The following is a 14,524-nucleotide window of genomic DNA, read 5'->3' as shown; positions in this document are numbered from 1 at the left end:
CCAATGCCTTTATTCAAATTTGGCAAACATCGGGGAAAAGGTAATTAGTACCATATACCTCACATATCAGAAATATGAATAAGATGCCAATACATCAGCTACTTCTGAATGTTGTCTCTGATGGTATGTCTATTCCAAGGAGATATAGATATAGATGTATATATATATGTATATACACATATACATATATATATATTTACACACACACACACACTACACATTGCACAAAACACTTGGGCATTACAGGTTAGGAACAGCACAGGGGGAAGTGGGAAGTACTTTTTAGCTTGTTAAAACCTTTACCTTGAGGCAAAAATATGGTGGCACATTATTGGGAAATTATGAAAACATAAGGCCCCTGTCCCATTTTTAATAGAACATTACTGAGGTACATTTTTATATGTTTGTTGTGCCACAGATTTTTTTGAGGGGAGAGGAATAAACATACATTAGCATGACTGATAACATTGAACTGTGGGGGTCAACATTAATATCTATAAAAACAAAGACTGCTTGGCAAATTTTCAAAAGTCCCAAATGTGATCTATTCTGGATATACTGGGAAGTGAAAAGCTTTTTGCTGAGTCTTCAAGAGTAAAGTGCATATCTCATCACTCCACAGCAGCAGTAAATAAAAGGAACTATTTGCCAATCTTCCTGGAGGGAGGGAAGGCACCATATTTGCATTTTTAAAGGAAGATGAAACTGGGAAATAAAACACATGAAGAAAAAACACAGGTAATACCCATTACAGTTTCCAACCTCTGATATGGGATGAAAAGCTGTTATCACCTGTATGGATAAAAGAGGACTCTACTGGGGGGAAAGCGTCTGAACAGTGATTATACTTCTAAAACCAAAAAGTGGGATCCCATAGTCTATCAACGGAACAGAATATCTAAAATTAGGTTTGTCTCAGAAAATCTGAAACGTATGGCCACAATTATATCCCAATAAAATATCTCATTCTAAAATGCACCTAGTAACAGGCACATTCCTCCAGGACAGAGCTTAATGCCCATGACTAGACTACTACAACGGACAAGTAGTGTTCCACATCACTTTTTATTAAATAGGAACACAGGTGATTTCCAGAGACACCTAGAAATAAACACCAGTTGTATACATCTTCCTAATACTCATAGTACCTAAAATCAAATTCTTAGCAGACAAATTGGTCCCATTTTCATTTTTAAAGCACACGGTATTTAAAGCATAAACTGCGATGATTATATTGGAGCTACCTAAAATATATAAAAACTAATTAGAATCTGGAAGGAAAATGAAAATGATGAGGAAAAGAAAGAAAATAAAGTATCCAACCTCCAAAATGAATCAACAGGTCAGCCCTTTCATTTGGAGGTTCTGTTTTGACCGCTCGTTTTGGAGAAAACCACGTGTACTGGTTCCATTATAATTCTTATTCCACGTTACAAAAACCATCACATAAATTTGGCACGATTAGCAATCTACTCAGAAGAAAGCATAAATGGAACAATATATTAAAAATGGAAAACGCACACCTATACCACTGTTCTCTTTTTAGAGAACAGTGAACACTTTAGTAAGCACCAAGTTCACAGGAAAAAAAAAAAGAAAGAAAATTCTGCTATGCACATAAACCAATGGCACTGAAAATAACAAAGACACCTTTAATAATTTATTTTCTTTATAATGGTCCCACTCTATTATTCTGCTAATCCATCCACTGTCCTATAATTAGGTTATTTACTGATCAGGTTGGGTGCTATATGACTGAAACCTTTTCATGCTAAATTAATCTTCGTTACATCTGGTAGATAGATCTAAATCATGACCTCAAACTTCCTCATATTTAGAGAAAACAGTAACCTACCCTTTCCACTCCACTGTCTCTTGTCTTCTCTAGTGTTTGAGAAACTGGAACATTCTTGATTTTCCAAGAGTTAGACATATGGACTCTCTTCGGTTTTATATAAACTTCAATTCATTTTAAATCCTAAATTATGACACAGTCTCATTGCTATAAGACTTCCACTGTACCTGCTATGCTGGCGACAATCCTAACATTCTAATGAAATCAAGGGGTAATCAACGATCCAGCTATGAGTGAAAGGACAGCAGAGCTGAGTAGCACTACTGCGGGCAAAGTACAGTTGCAGCCATGTGATGAGGGAATCACTGCTAAAGTGCTGGGGAGAGTGCCCACAGATAAAACACAGTACCTTTAGGGAACTTTGCATCTTAAAAGAAGTTTCCTTTTTTTCTCGGCTGTTAAAGAGATCACCTATGGACACAAGTGAAATTTCAAATTGAGCGAATGTTTTTATCAACTTGAAAAGTAAACAGCATATAAATAAATACTGGACAAGGGCAACCCTGTTATAGAATAACAGTAAGTTCCAAATGAACCTTCAAAACCACAATTTGACAAAAATGCAAACTAAGCAACAACGAACACATTATCCAATTTCAGAACTATATACAAACTCAAACATTTTAAATTGAAAAAAAGACACTAAGCAACAAAATAAGACATCCCAAATACCAAAGGAACAAACTGAAGGTAAATGGCAACCTAATGGCACAAATGCCTCCAGAAAACAATGTCACTGTTAATAATCTAGAGGAGAGAAACTTCCAAGAGATCATGGTTCAGATTCCAAATGTGTTTGGGTAAAGTGACCTGAGGCTGATTTCTTGAGTCTAGTATAATTCGGATTAAGATACCTGGGCATGCCCTTCAAATGACATCATGAGATGAGTAAACAGAAAATCTTGTCTCCTTCCTGCCTTTTGATACACCAAGAGCAAATCATATTCGCAGGCACAGGACTCTTTCTAGTAACGCGGAAGGCAAAGGAACTGACTGGTATACAAGGAGGTGTGGTACTTCTATTTCCTTTACATATGTTTTGGCTCAAGTCAAAAAGCCTACAATTAATGAAATAAAGGATTCCTCATGTTACATGCTGGAGGCCATATACCATGAATAGTGAATCTACAAATATTACTTTCAAAGCCTAGAGTTATCTGTTAGCGATGCACATTATCAAGAGGCTTTATAAAATGGTTTAAATGCCAACCATGACTTAGACATGAATGATATGCGTGAGTCCAGAATATTGGTAAAAATCAACCAGCATGTCACTCACTTCGACTCTCATTTGAAATAGGCACTGTGAAAATGGGAATGCTGCTGCACGGTACTGAGTAGTATATACGGAAACTAGTGTTCTTTAATGAGTACCTGCTCTACATTAATTCCCTTTAGTTAAAGAAGCACAGGAAATATTCAGAAAAAAATCTTATCAGTCTATAAAAGGAGTTAGTGTTTAGAAATGAAAATGAAGCACTTGCATCTTCATTTTTTAAAACTTCACAAAGGTGCAAACAAGGTACCGCTTTCCAGGCTCACATGGGCAGGTCAGTACTATTATGTCTAGTCTTCCTCGATGTACCATCATCCCTTGGCAGTGCTTTCTGTAAATTTGACATAGCAGCAGTTCTCTCGATGTCTATCACAGCATACAGCTCTGTGCGCCTGGTAGGGGTTTGCGGAAGGGGAGTGGTAGGCGTTTTTGGAGTCTGAGGGTTGTCAGAGTCACTGCCGCCTTCCAAGTCGACCTGTATGTAATTGAGCTGCCTGTGTTCTAAACTTGGGCGTCTGATATCAAAGTTAAAGACTGTTGGTGTACAGTCCCGACGCCTCGAATATTCTATCTTGTGAGCACTTGCCGGCACTGTTACATTCTCTGTATTTACATAGTTATGCATTGGGTCTAGATTATTATGGTAGCCATTTAGAGATGGTGTCTTTGGTCCTAAATTGTCATCTTCATCCCTACTAAGCTTGCGGGCTTCCCAAACAGGAGGCAAAGATGGTAAATTTTCATAGTTTAATAACGCAGTTCTTCTCTGAGCTGAGTTGTTGATATTCTGGGTATCTGAGGTGCTGGATGGCAGACGACCTCTCCTGACCCCTGAGGCACTAGGGATAGATAACCCATTTATGTTTTCATACACCAGTTTGTTAACAGAGGGCGCATCTCTTCGCTCGTCACTGTCATAGCCAGTGTCCCATTCTGTGCTATTGGCACCACTTCCGCTCACTTGGTCTCTTCCGAGTTGCTCCAGTTTCTCTTTTTCCATTAACTGCTTTTGAACAGGGGTTGGTCCTAAGACAAATTTGACTCCTTCGGGTTCAAGAAGAATCTGAGGGTCCCTGTCTTCAATACTACTTGGTTCTTCTTTTGGTGTGTTGCTTTCAGCATTTGAAATCCTCGCCTCCAATGGGACATGCACACTTGTGCGGTTTTTCCGCTCTTCTTGCACTCCTGTAGTGTTGACATAGGTATGTACCTAAAGCAAAACGGAAGAGTGGATAAATAACTTGCTTAAAACAGAATCAAAAAAAGGCTGACCATATCCGTTAAATGTTATTGATTAACTTTCTCTCTATACTCTTCCTTCAAAGCTTTTGTATTAGTTTTTCACCAATAAAAAGGAGGGAGAGGGGAGGAATGTGGAAATACTTTCTTTACTTGATAAAAGAATAATTAACTCTAGGGGCGCCTGGGTGGTTCAGTCCGTTAACCGCCTGCCTTTGGCTCAGGTCATGATGTCAGGGTCCTGGGGTTGAGTCCCATGTTAAGCTTGCTGCTCAGCCGGGAGGCTGCTTCTCAAATAAATAAAGAAATAAATAAAATCTATCTCAAATAAATAAATAAAAATCTAAAACAAAACAAATAAATAAAAATCTGTCTCAAATAAATAAAAATCTAAATCTGTCTCAAATAAATAAATAAAAATCTGAAACAAAACAACTACTCCAAAATAACACATAACATTGTACTTGATACATGAAAAGCATTCTGTTAAAAAAACATCAGGAACAAATTGGGATTACCATTTTGATGTTGTTTTAGAAATTCTCATCAATGCATTAAAACATGATTCAGAAATAAGGAATAACAAGAATTAAAAAAAGAGAGAGAGACAAATTTATCATGATCTGCAGACAATGGGACCAAATAAGGAGTTAAACCCTGCTAGATTTGATAAGGGTTCTATAAAATGCACTTATACAAAATAAATACTACCTACTAAGAAATCATCACTATTTAGAAAAGGTCAACAGTATTTTGGGGGAACAATATAAAATGTTTGGAAGACTAGGGGCACCTGGGTGGCTTAGTCACTTAAGCAACGACTCTTGATTTTGGCTCAGGTCAGGATCTCAGGATCCTCGCACTAAGCACTGTGTTGGGCTTCGGGCTTGGGAGGCGAGGTGGGGGGCAGGGGTGGGCGTCTGCTCGGAATTCCCTCCCTCTCCTTCTGCCCCTCCCCCTGCACATACACACACACACACACACACACACACGCTCTCTAAAATAAATAAATCTTAAAAAAAAAAGTTTGGAAGACTATATATAAAATTTGAAAAAATTCAAAAATAAAATGCAAAAACTTTAGAAGTATAACTATGGTAAATAAGAATTAATTTAACATGTAAAGAACACAGAGATATAGATTTTAAAACAGTAAAAACTTCTTAATGATATATGACCACTTGGTTTACAAAAGATAAGAATAACTAATTAATATATAGACAATGTTCGGCCAAATACTTCATTCCTCAAACGAAAAAAACAGAATAGTCAGAAATATTACATAGCTTCATAAAAGCACTGTCAATAAAATCTACCTTCCTGCTAGTAGTCCACTGATAAAAAAGGAATTTAAATTCCGAACCCATCGGCGGTCACTGTAACAGGAAATGACCATTAGTTCTACCTGTCTTCACCTACAGATGCGCCTCTCCTGAGCCCACGGGCTCCTGCGATGCTGTTTCCCTCCACACCTGCATGCGTTCGGCATATGTTAGAAAATATAGGCGGTCTCCTCTGATTCTTCACTACAAACATCACCAACAAACGGTGAAAGCTAAGATTCAGACTAGAACCTCCACCTATCGTGCAGCAATGCTGTAAGTCCACACAGTCAACGTGCTTACTTGCTCCTCCGCCACAAGCAGAGGGTGCGTAGATTCTTCACCCACGGACGGCAGGCGTGCGCTTCCCACGGAAGGATGTCTGCTTGAGGGATGGGACGAAGCATCTCCAAACGAGGGATAGCGGGGATAACCATTAGGTAAATTCTGAGCAGCAAACCCTGGAGCTGAGTTTTTGTTTATTGGTTTAAGGAGAAAAGCAGGATATCGGGGCAGGACAGAGAGATAAAAGTGAATGAGAACGGAATGTGCACTGAGAAAATTAAGCAAGGTGTTTCTGGTAAGACATGACAGAAACCAGAGCACGAACGACACCCTCCTTCCACCCCAACTTTCCATTCACATTTTAGATAACATAGAACTTTTAATGTTTTCCTACTTAGGGGCGCCTGGGTGACACAGCGGTTAAGCGTCTGCCTTCGGCTCAGGGCGTGATCCCGGCATTGTGGGATCGAGCCCCACATCAGGCTCCTCTGCTATGAGCCTGCTTCTTCCTCTCCCACTCCCCCTGCTTGTGTTCCCTCTCTTGCTGGCTGTCTCTATCTCTGTCGAATAAATAAATAAAATCTTTAAAAAAAAAAGTTTTCCTACTTAAAATATTAAAAACGTTTATAATTATAGCTCTAACAGTGTAAAACAAAAAACCTGACTACTATTACACTTATGTTAGCCAATGGTGACTTCTAAGGCGTTACAGATTAAATACCCATAATCCAAAATTTATAAATGTCTACCATTCAAAATACAAGAGGGAAAATTGGTACTTACTTGTAGGTGTTCGAGGTGTTCTGGGGACTTCCAATTCTGTCTGATGATTATTCCTTTCTACAACTGGCTCTTCCACCACATTTATACTATTATTTTGCATAATCTCTTGCAACATGTTAAATAATTCTTCTGCACGGGCACACTTAAAGGCAAAGATTCCTACAAATATAAAAGTGAAGGGGAAAACAGTAGCTATAGCTTTTTAAAAAAAAACACAGGAACACCTGTCAAGAGCAAAACTATAAAATAAGCATTCTATGCACTGACAGAAAGAAAGGCCTTTTAAATAGATGTCTAATAAATTAATGATATTCTGTTTCAAAACATAAACCCAAAAGGAAATTCACGGAATTTTCCTATGTCTGAGGGAGATGGCCCAAAACAAGGCAGACAAAAACAAGATTTGAACACTTACTTTCGTCTGCTTTTTAACAGCAGGGGGCGCCCAAATCGCCATTACCAAGGTGATCCTTTACTATTTGACAGTCCCTTTCTGGATGGTTTACAATCCTTACCTTGTTTAATCATCACAACAGTTCTGTAAAGCAGCGATTAGCATTCCCCACGATTAGCATTCCCCACCATACGGAAGAAAGTTGATGTTCTACCGAGATCATGTAACTTGCCTAAGGCCTTTCAAGCAGTAGGCAGCAAAAAAACCAAACCATGTTCTGTTTGACTCTAAAGTTTAGGTTCTTCCCCCAAAAAGTTATAACAGTAAAGATACATAGTCGATTTACTGGAGCTAATCTACTGAAAATCTTAAATAATATGAGTCAAAATTCTGGACATAGAGAATGTGCTTAATAAATTCCTGATAAATGAAGACACAGTCTACTCTATCTCTTTTCCTAACAATCCACTTAGTTGGGGAATTTTTTTCCTATCAGGAAAAAAGTAAAGTATTCATTTAAACATTGTAAATAGAATAACTGAAAGAACAATTTTCAAATGTGATACTGTTTGGGGAAAAAAATTAAAGGCTCTACCTACCTTGTCCAGTTTGACACCTTCGGCCACTTTCAAAAGAAAAGAGATTTGAATCATAGCCATAGCGCCGCAGGCAGAGGTAGTGCCATTTGACCGAGTCACGTTTGCGAGTGTATAAAATCAGCTCTGTGTCTGTAAGTTCCATTATGCCAGAACCTAACTCATTCCCATCATCATCCACATTAATGACCTAAAAAAGAAAGTTCAGTTAGTGCTAACCTAATGTTCCCACTTGACAGTCATACACGTATTTCACCAATCTGTCAGTAAAATGCACTGCTGCTGATTGGTTCAGGTATTCGCTCCTTTGTTAGTTCATTCATTAACCAATGTGTGTGCCGGGCATAGATTATGTAGCAGTGAAATATCTGGTTCTACCCACAAGAAGCTCACATGCCCAGTGAGGATATAGGATATACAAACATGAAGTCAACAACACAAAGCTGTATGTGAGCGATTGACAAATGGGTGCGACAGAGGCTGCAAAAGGCAGGAAATGTGGCCTAGGTGGCTGGAGAAGCCTTCACCCGAGAAGAGGAGGGACTTTGGCTGGGCCTCCGGAGAGAACTGATGGGTCAGGGGCTGTGGGGCACATGCTGAAGATGCACTGCTATGGCAGAGACGAAGAAGGTATGCTTCAGAGAGACCAAGACAAGACTGGCACACAGTTCACGGAAGGGGAGGCCTCGCACTGCTGAGTTTCTGAAAATAGCGAGAGACTATGAGGAGTAGGAAACGCTTCGAGAAAACGGTCTATATTCCCGGGACTGGCAGAGCGCTTTCCACATATTTTTCCCATTTAATCCTCAAAACAATCCCAAACTGCAGGTAATACTATTTTCTCCACTGTACAAAACTGGAACAAACACACAGTGATAACGTAACCTGCCCAAGGTCACAAAGCTACAAAGCAACAGGGTTTCGACTCACACCTGGGTCTGTGTGATCCAGAGGCCACAATGAGTAACAACCTGAGGTCAGACTACAAGAGACACTAAATGGCTTTGGGTAGGTAAGAAATGGAGCATCTGTGCTCTACGTAACAGAACACCAGAAGTTTTAGAATGACGAAAGAGTAAGATTAATATGATGTCTACTGCAGGATGGATCACAAAGGTGACTGACTCAAGGCAGAGCTCAGCTAAGAAATTATCCAGGCATGAAGCAATGACTGGGAGGTGGTGACCAGACTGAAGAGGCACTTATAAAATGGCATTAAAAAAATTTTTTTACTAGAACTGTATGGCTCTAATTGGATACAGAGGACCAGAGGGAAAGTAAAAGAGGATTCCACACTGTAAGAACATACTGTCATCATTTGTTAAAACAAGAAAAGGCAGAGTGGATACAAAGAGAAATAGAAGAGTCTAGAGATAAAAGTGAGGAAGTATGATATATTATGTGAAGAAAAAGAAGAACATCCGACTAGGCAGAGAGATATAACTCAACCAGTTTTACTAACCTTAAACTTGTTCCGATGGTTATCTGGGACAGTGTCTTTATCTGGACAGCTACAACAGCTACCCATGGCTTCTTCAGAAGACCATGTGAGCACTACATGAAAGATAATTTGGAAAAAATTATTAAATGTAGGATACAAAAATCATGAAACAGAAAGAGACAGAAATCATCTAACACAAGTCCTGCATTATTTTGGTAAGGAAATTTAAGCCCAAGAAGGTACGGGGCTGAGCTAGATTTCACACTCTCAAGCTGGTAAATTTTGCTCAGTGACAAAAAAAAAATAATTTTGTGAGGTAGACTTCATGGAAATCTCAAATTTCCAGTTTAATTTACAAAGGTCTGCTCTATTTTTAAATTATCTTTAAAAAAAAAACCAATTAAGGTCTCATCTCATGTGTAACACTATTTAAATAAAGTCGTTCATGGAATTAACCCTCAACGGTTTATCAGAAATTTCATGTCCCTCTTTTAATAAAATTCCAAAGGGATGTTGAACTTCAAGGTTGGAAGGTATTTTGATTCTTATTACTCACTGTAGTATATCCTTTATGTATCTCACCAGGCAAAAGTTGATTGGTAAATAAGCCACAAAAACAAATTTGGACTAGTTCATTAAGAGAGAAAAACAACCCAACAGTCAAGGAGTAACTCAATGTAGAGAGTATTGGCAAAACTGACACAGCGTGTCTGTCTAATCCTTCTTTCCCACACAAGATTAGAGATAATAGGTTACAGGTGACATTAAGTGTTCAAGAAAACTCCAAATGAACAATGGAAAAATTCAAAACATCACTTAAAAAAAGGGGGAATAATGAGAATGAATGTAACAATATTTGGAAAAGGGGGAGGGAAGTAAGCATAAAAAGCTATTAAATTTTAATTAAAAAACATAAATCTGATAAAACGGGCTTAAAATTCTTCAGGGGCTCTTCACCCTGTTTAGGAAAAAATGTGAAGCTTATCAGCATGAAATGAGGGTCTTCACCACCTTGTCGCTGGCTACAGAACTAGTCTGAACTCTCTTTGTCTCTGCTTCAAGCCCTCCCAAGTCATACTTAACAATTCCCCCAGAGCAACCATCCTTCCATGATGCTCCTTTCCCTTCTCAAGATCCAACTGCACAGTTCCTTCAGGAAGCCTTCTCTGATTCCAAGCAACTGGGAGAGTTACCCTTCTTACATACCTCCCAAGGCACCCTAGGCTTCCCAGTAGCATAGCATTCTTCACATTGCTTACTTAGTAGAAACTGTGATAGACCAAATGTTTACTTAATCATCATGCCCCTCTACCGAAGCTCCTTCCCAAGCAGGGACAGACTTTATGCAGTTTTGCATTCCCCACACCTAACATGTTACCTAGCACACAGCAGTGCTCTAAGTCCCTTGTGGGCTGGATGAACTGAATTGTATTAAACAAAGGTAAAGAGTGCTGGCAGGTAGTATTAAGCAGATGAAAAAGTATACTAGTGCGCAAACCAAAAGAAATGATAAAGTAGTAAAGTTAATTAAGACTCATATTTGGTAGTTTGCTCTAAGTAATATGCCAGCTAAATAACATGGCATAAAGATGATTAATCACAGAATGTACTTCTGAAGAGTCATGAGTCTAAAGGGAAAGACAGAGATGTAAACAGATAATGCATTATGATTAAATGTTATATGAGAATATGAGAAGAGTTCTGTGGGGACAGAAAAGGGAGCAAATAACTTTCTGGGTTAGCAGGGCAGGAAGCACCATCTGAGCTGGTACTCCAAAGGGTGAACGGAAACAGGGCACTGGGCAAAAGATAGAAACTTGAGACAGATAAGAGTACAAAGAATACAAAGACAAAGGTCATGAAAGATCATGAAAGGTGGTACTGCATAAAGTGAGGTGTCCAAGATGACTGGAGTACAGGGTCAGCTGTAACATAAGCAGGGGCCAAACCATATAAAGGGCCCTGAACAACGAGGTGGGATCTGGGACTCCAAGTAACTTGAAGCTAGATGGCATCCAGTGTCTTCCCAGTCAAATGAACATGACTCTATCATGGCATTTATCACATTCTACTGTAATGTTTATCTGTCTCAGCATTCACTTCACTGTGATTTCCCTGAAGATAGGAACCTTCTCTTCTTCATTTTCTAGGGCACTAAATGTACCACCTGAGATAGCCACGTCCTGACGTGGTCCGTAAGTGTTTAATTTAAAAAAATTAATACAGGCATACCTTGGAGATATTGTAAGTTTGCTTCCAGACCACGGCAAAAAAGCAAGTGTCACAATAAAGTGAGTCGAATCAATGTTTTGGTTTCCCAGTGCATATAAAAGTTATTTGTGCACTCTACCACAGTCTAGTCACGCGCAATTGCAGTATGTCTAACACAACAATGTACGTACCTTAGTTAAAAAATACTTCATTGCTAAAAACGCTAACCATCAATCTAAGCTTTCAGTGAGTCATTATCGCTGATCCCAGATCATCATAACAAATAAAATAATAATGAAAAGGTTTGAAATACTGTGAGAATTACCAAAATGTGACACAGAGACACAAAGAGAACAAATGCTATTGGAAAAATGGCATTGACAGACTTGCTCAAAGCAGGGTTGCCACAAACCTTCAATTTGTAAAAATCACAGTAACTGCAAAGCACAATAAAGCAAAGTGCAATAAAACAAGGAATGCCTGAAAACACTTAATAAATTATGGGATGAGAGAGAGGCAAAGGAATACTAAAAACGTTTTTTTAAGTAGAGGGATAAGTGCCAGAAACCAAGTCTTCCTGAAATTACACACCATCCTCCCCACTGACCTGCTCCTGAGCCTGAAGAGATAAGAGGTTCCTACAGGGTGGCTTCTGCTCACAGGTGGTATGTCGAAGGAACAGTTTTAAACTATTTCTCAGAAGGAGTAGAAAATCATTCTTCTTTTTTTGTTTTGTTTTAAAGATTTTTTTTAAATTTTTTGTAATCTCTATACCCAACATGGGGCTCAAACTCACAACCCCGAGATCAAGAGCCACACGCTCCCCCGACTGAGCCAGCCAGGGAGCCTAGAAATTCATTCTTCTACTTGCCACCTCCCGGGCTACCTATGAAGGCAGCACCTCCTGTGTTGTCAAGGATATGTGGGTGGGGGCGCAACCTACTTGAAACTCTGTCCACACGGAATGTTTCAATTCAGTACAACAATAATTAACGAAAAGCTTAATATGTGACCCAAAAGCCTTGTATGCCATACTAAGGAGAATGAATTTTATCCTACACATGATGGGAAGCCAGCGAAGAATGTGAAGTAGGAAAGTGAGTTGCTCAGAATTTCATTTTAAACATATCCACCTGCAGAATAAATTTAAGTGGTAGTTCAGCTCAGAGAAGAAAAACCAGTTCGAGAATATTGAAAAATGAAATATGCTACAGACCTAACTCCAGAGCAGCAATACTAGGAATAAAGGCAAAAAATGATGAATTTTTAAAATACTCAGGGGGACCCGTCAGCAGCATGGAGCAGTTGGCTAAGCAGACAGGAAGGAGGCAGCTTCCTGCGTGGCCGATGATGGGTGCTGGTTCCATTACCTGAGACAGAAAACACCATGGTGCTCTTCAAGTAGAAATGGTGGTGGTTAGTTCAGTTTTAGACAAGTTAAGTGGAGATTCTAGAGAACAACCAAATGGAGATATGCAACAGAGTTAAATACATGAGTATGGATTTGAGGAAGGAGGTAAAATATTGATACACACATGGTATTTGAAGCCATAAAGCAGAAAATACTGCCCAAGGACAGCATAAAGAGGGGTCTACAGTTGAAATTCTGGGGAATTTCAATTCTAATTCTGGGACATGTGGAAGAACTGGAGGAGAGGGAAGAAGTGAAGGAGAAAAAAAGAATCAAAATAGTACCAGCTGTCAGGAAGGAGGGTTCCATTCACAGTAGACTGCTACAAGCAGAAACCAAACCGAAGTGAAGAAATGGAAGATAAGGAAGTAGCCCCCCAGGGAATGGAAACTGCTGTTTCAAGAACAGGTTCAACAAGGAAAGGGCAGAGTGCTTCAGTGTAGAAAGACACGGTTTGAAAAGAAAATATGTTGCCTGAGTTACTCGTTTTCAGATGACACAGACTGATGCAGGTTTGTGACCAGTAGGTCAGGAAAGGTTAAAATATTTAGGGAAAAAACCAAAAGAAAAAATGTGCTATATGATGGCTCAAGACAGAAGGGGAGACTGGAGAAGAGGAGTTGCAGGACCCAGAATGAGAAGTCTGCCCCTAGAAGTAGGAATGCCTTGTCCTCTGAGGAGAGACGGAAGAAAATAAGGATGGACGAAGCATAGTAGAGAAGCTGAAGAAGGTAACACCTCTCATCCTAAACGTCCTTCGTGAAACAGAAGGCAAGTTTGCAGAATGAGGGACTTGAGGAGAATGGCAGGATTATTCACAGAGGGGCTGCCCAAGAAAGGTAGCAGGATGATTAAGCAGGCTGCCCTGAGGGCTCAGTAGTAGCTGGAGGGGAAGACTGCTGTTTCTGCAGCAGCGCTCAGCAGTTCAGAGGGCGGACTGTTCAAGTGACCCAGGGTCAGAGGGTAAGAGCACAAGGAAATTAAAGGATATTGGCAATAATGGGGGTTTGAAGTGATGGATCATCAGGTCTGGTCAGGACAGAAGTAAAGAAAGAGGCCTGATGAAATGGGGAAGCAAATGGAGGCAAAAAGGAACACGAGGCCTCAGTAAGGCTGAAGAACAGGCTTAGTAGGAGCAAGAGACCGAAACAGCTGGAACAATGGGAAGTTGTGGTGAATCTTCCAACACAGGAGACTTTTTAATGTGGAGTCTCATCCACATCTCTGAGTCCTCCTCCTGAACCACAAACTCCTAGGCGAGGGGAAAGGCGAGAGACTAGATATTCTGCATTTATGACCACCAGGTTAGTATTCGGAGACCACATCTGAGTTGTGTAAGACCTAATAATGTGCGCTAATAAACACTTGATGAGAAACCATATGATTTCACCATCTTACCCAACCAAATTCATAACTTGGCAAAAACATAACTATGCTCCCTCGAGAAAGCAACCCAGGAAAGTAACCAAGCGTACATTCAAGAACAAAAGATAGCTACAGTTTGGGAAGATCGATACTGCAGAAAGTTGGCTAAATATTTTAAATTCGTAAACACTGCCTTAGTTTAATTAAAGCCATTTGTCCTTATTCGCTGGAGGTGACAGCAAGTCAGGAGGCAACATGATTGCATTCAAGAAAGCTTAACTAAAATCTCTTGTTTAAAAGAATATAATGTGAATTTGAAGTTCTTTCTTTTCTCAGGTAAACCTCA

At 39.5% G+C, this 14,524-nt stretch overlaps 1 protein-coding gene across 6 annotated transcripts in view; it reads right to left on the bottom strand.

The window, feature by feature from the left end:
• Positions 1–2,319: 2,319 nt before the first annotated feature.
• FRS2 (fibroblast growth factor receptor substrate 2) overlaps positions 2,320–14,524 on the bottom strand; it is a 107,713-nt gene continuing 95,508 nt past the window's right edge. For all 6 annotated transcript variants that reach the window (XM_034644557.1, XM_034644562.1, XM_034644561.1 and 3 more), the window contains 5 exons: positions 9,213–9,304; positions 7,754–7,940; positions 6,761–6,919; positions 5,996–6,159; positions 2,320–4,341 (listed from right to left, as the gene is read on the bottom strand). In XM_034644557.1, the coding sequence (XP_034500448.1) occupies positions 3,394–4,341; positions 5,996–6,159; positions 6,761–6,919; positions 7,754–7,940; positions 9,213–9,278 (1,524 nt within the window). In that variant the 5' untranslated portion in view covers positions 9,279–9,304 and the 3' untranslated portion in view covers positions 2,320–3,393. The remainder of the gene's footprint in view (positions 4,342–5,995; positions 6,160–6,760; positions 6,920–7,753; positions 7,941–9,212; positions 9,305–14,524) is intronic.

This window comes from Ailuropoda melanoleuca, chromosome 15 (genome assembly GCF_002007445.2).
Source record: "Ailuropoda melanoleuca isolate Jingjing chromosome 15, ASM200744v2, whole genome shotgun sequence".
Taxonomy (NCBI): Eukaryota; Metazoa; Chordata; class Mammalia; order Carnivora; family Ursidae; genus Ailuropoda; species Ailuropoda melanoleuca.
The sequence above is the reverse complement of the archived record's forward strand: the minus strand, read 5'-3'. Positions and strand labels throughout refer to the sequence as shown.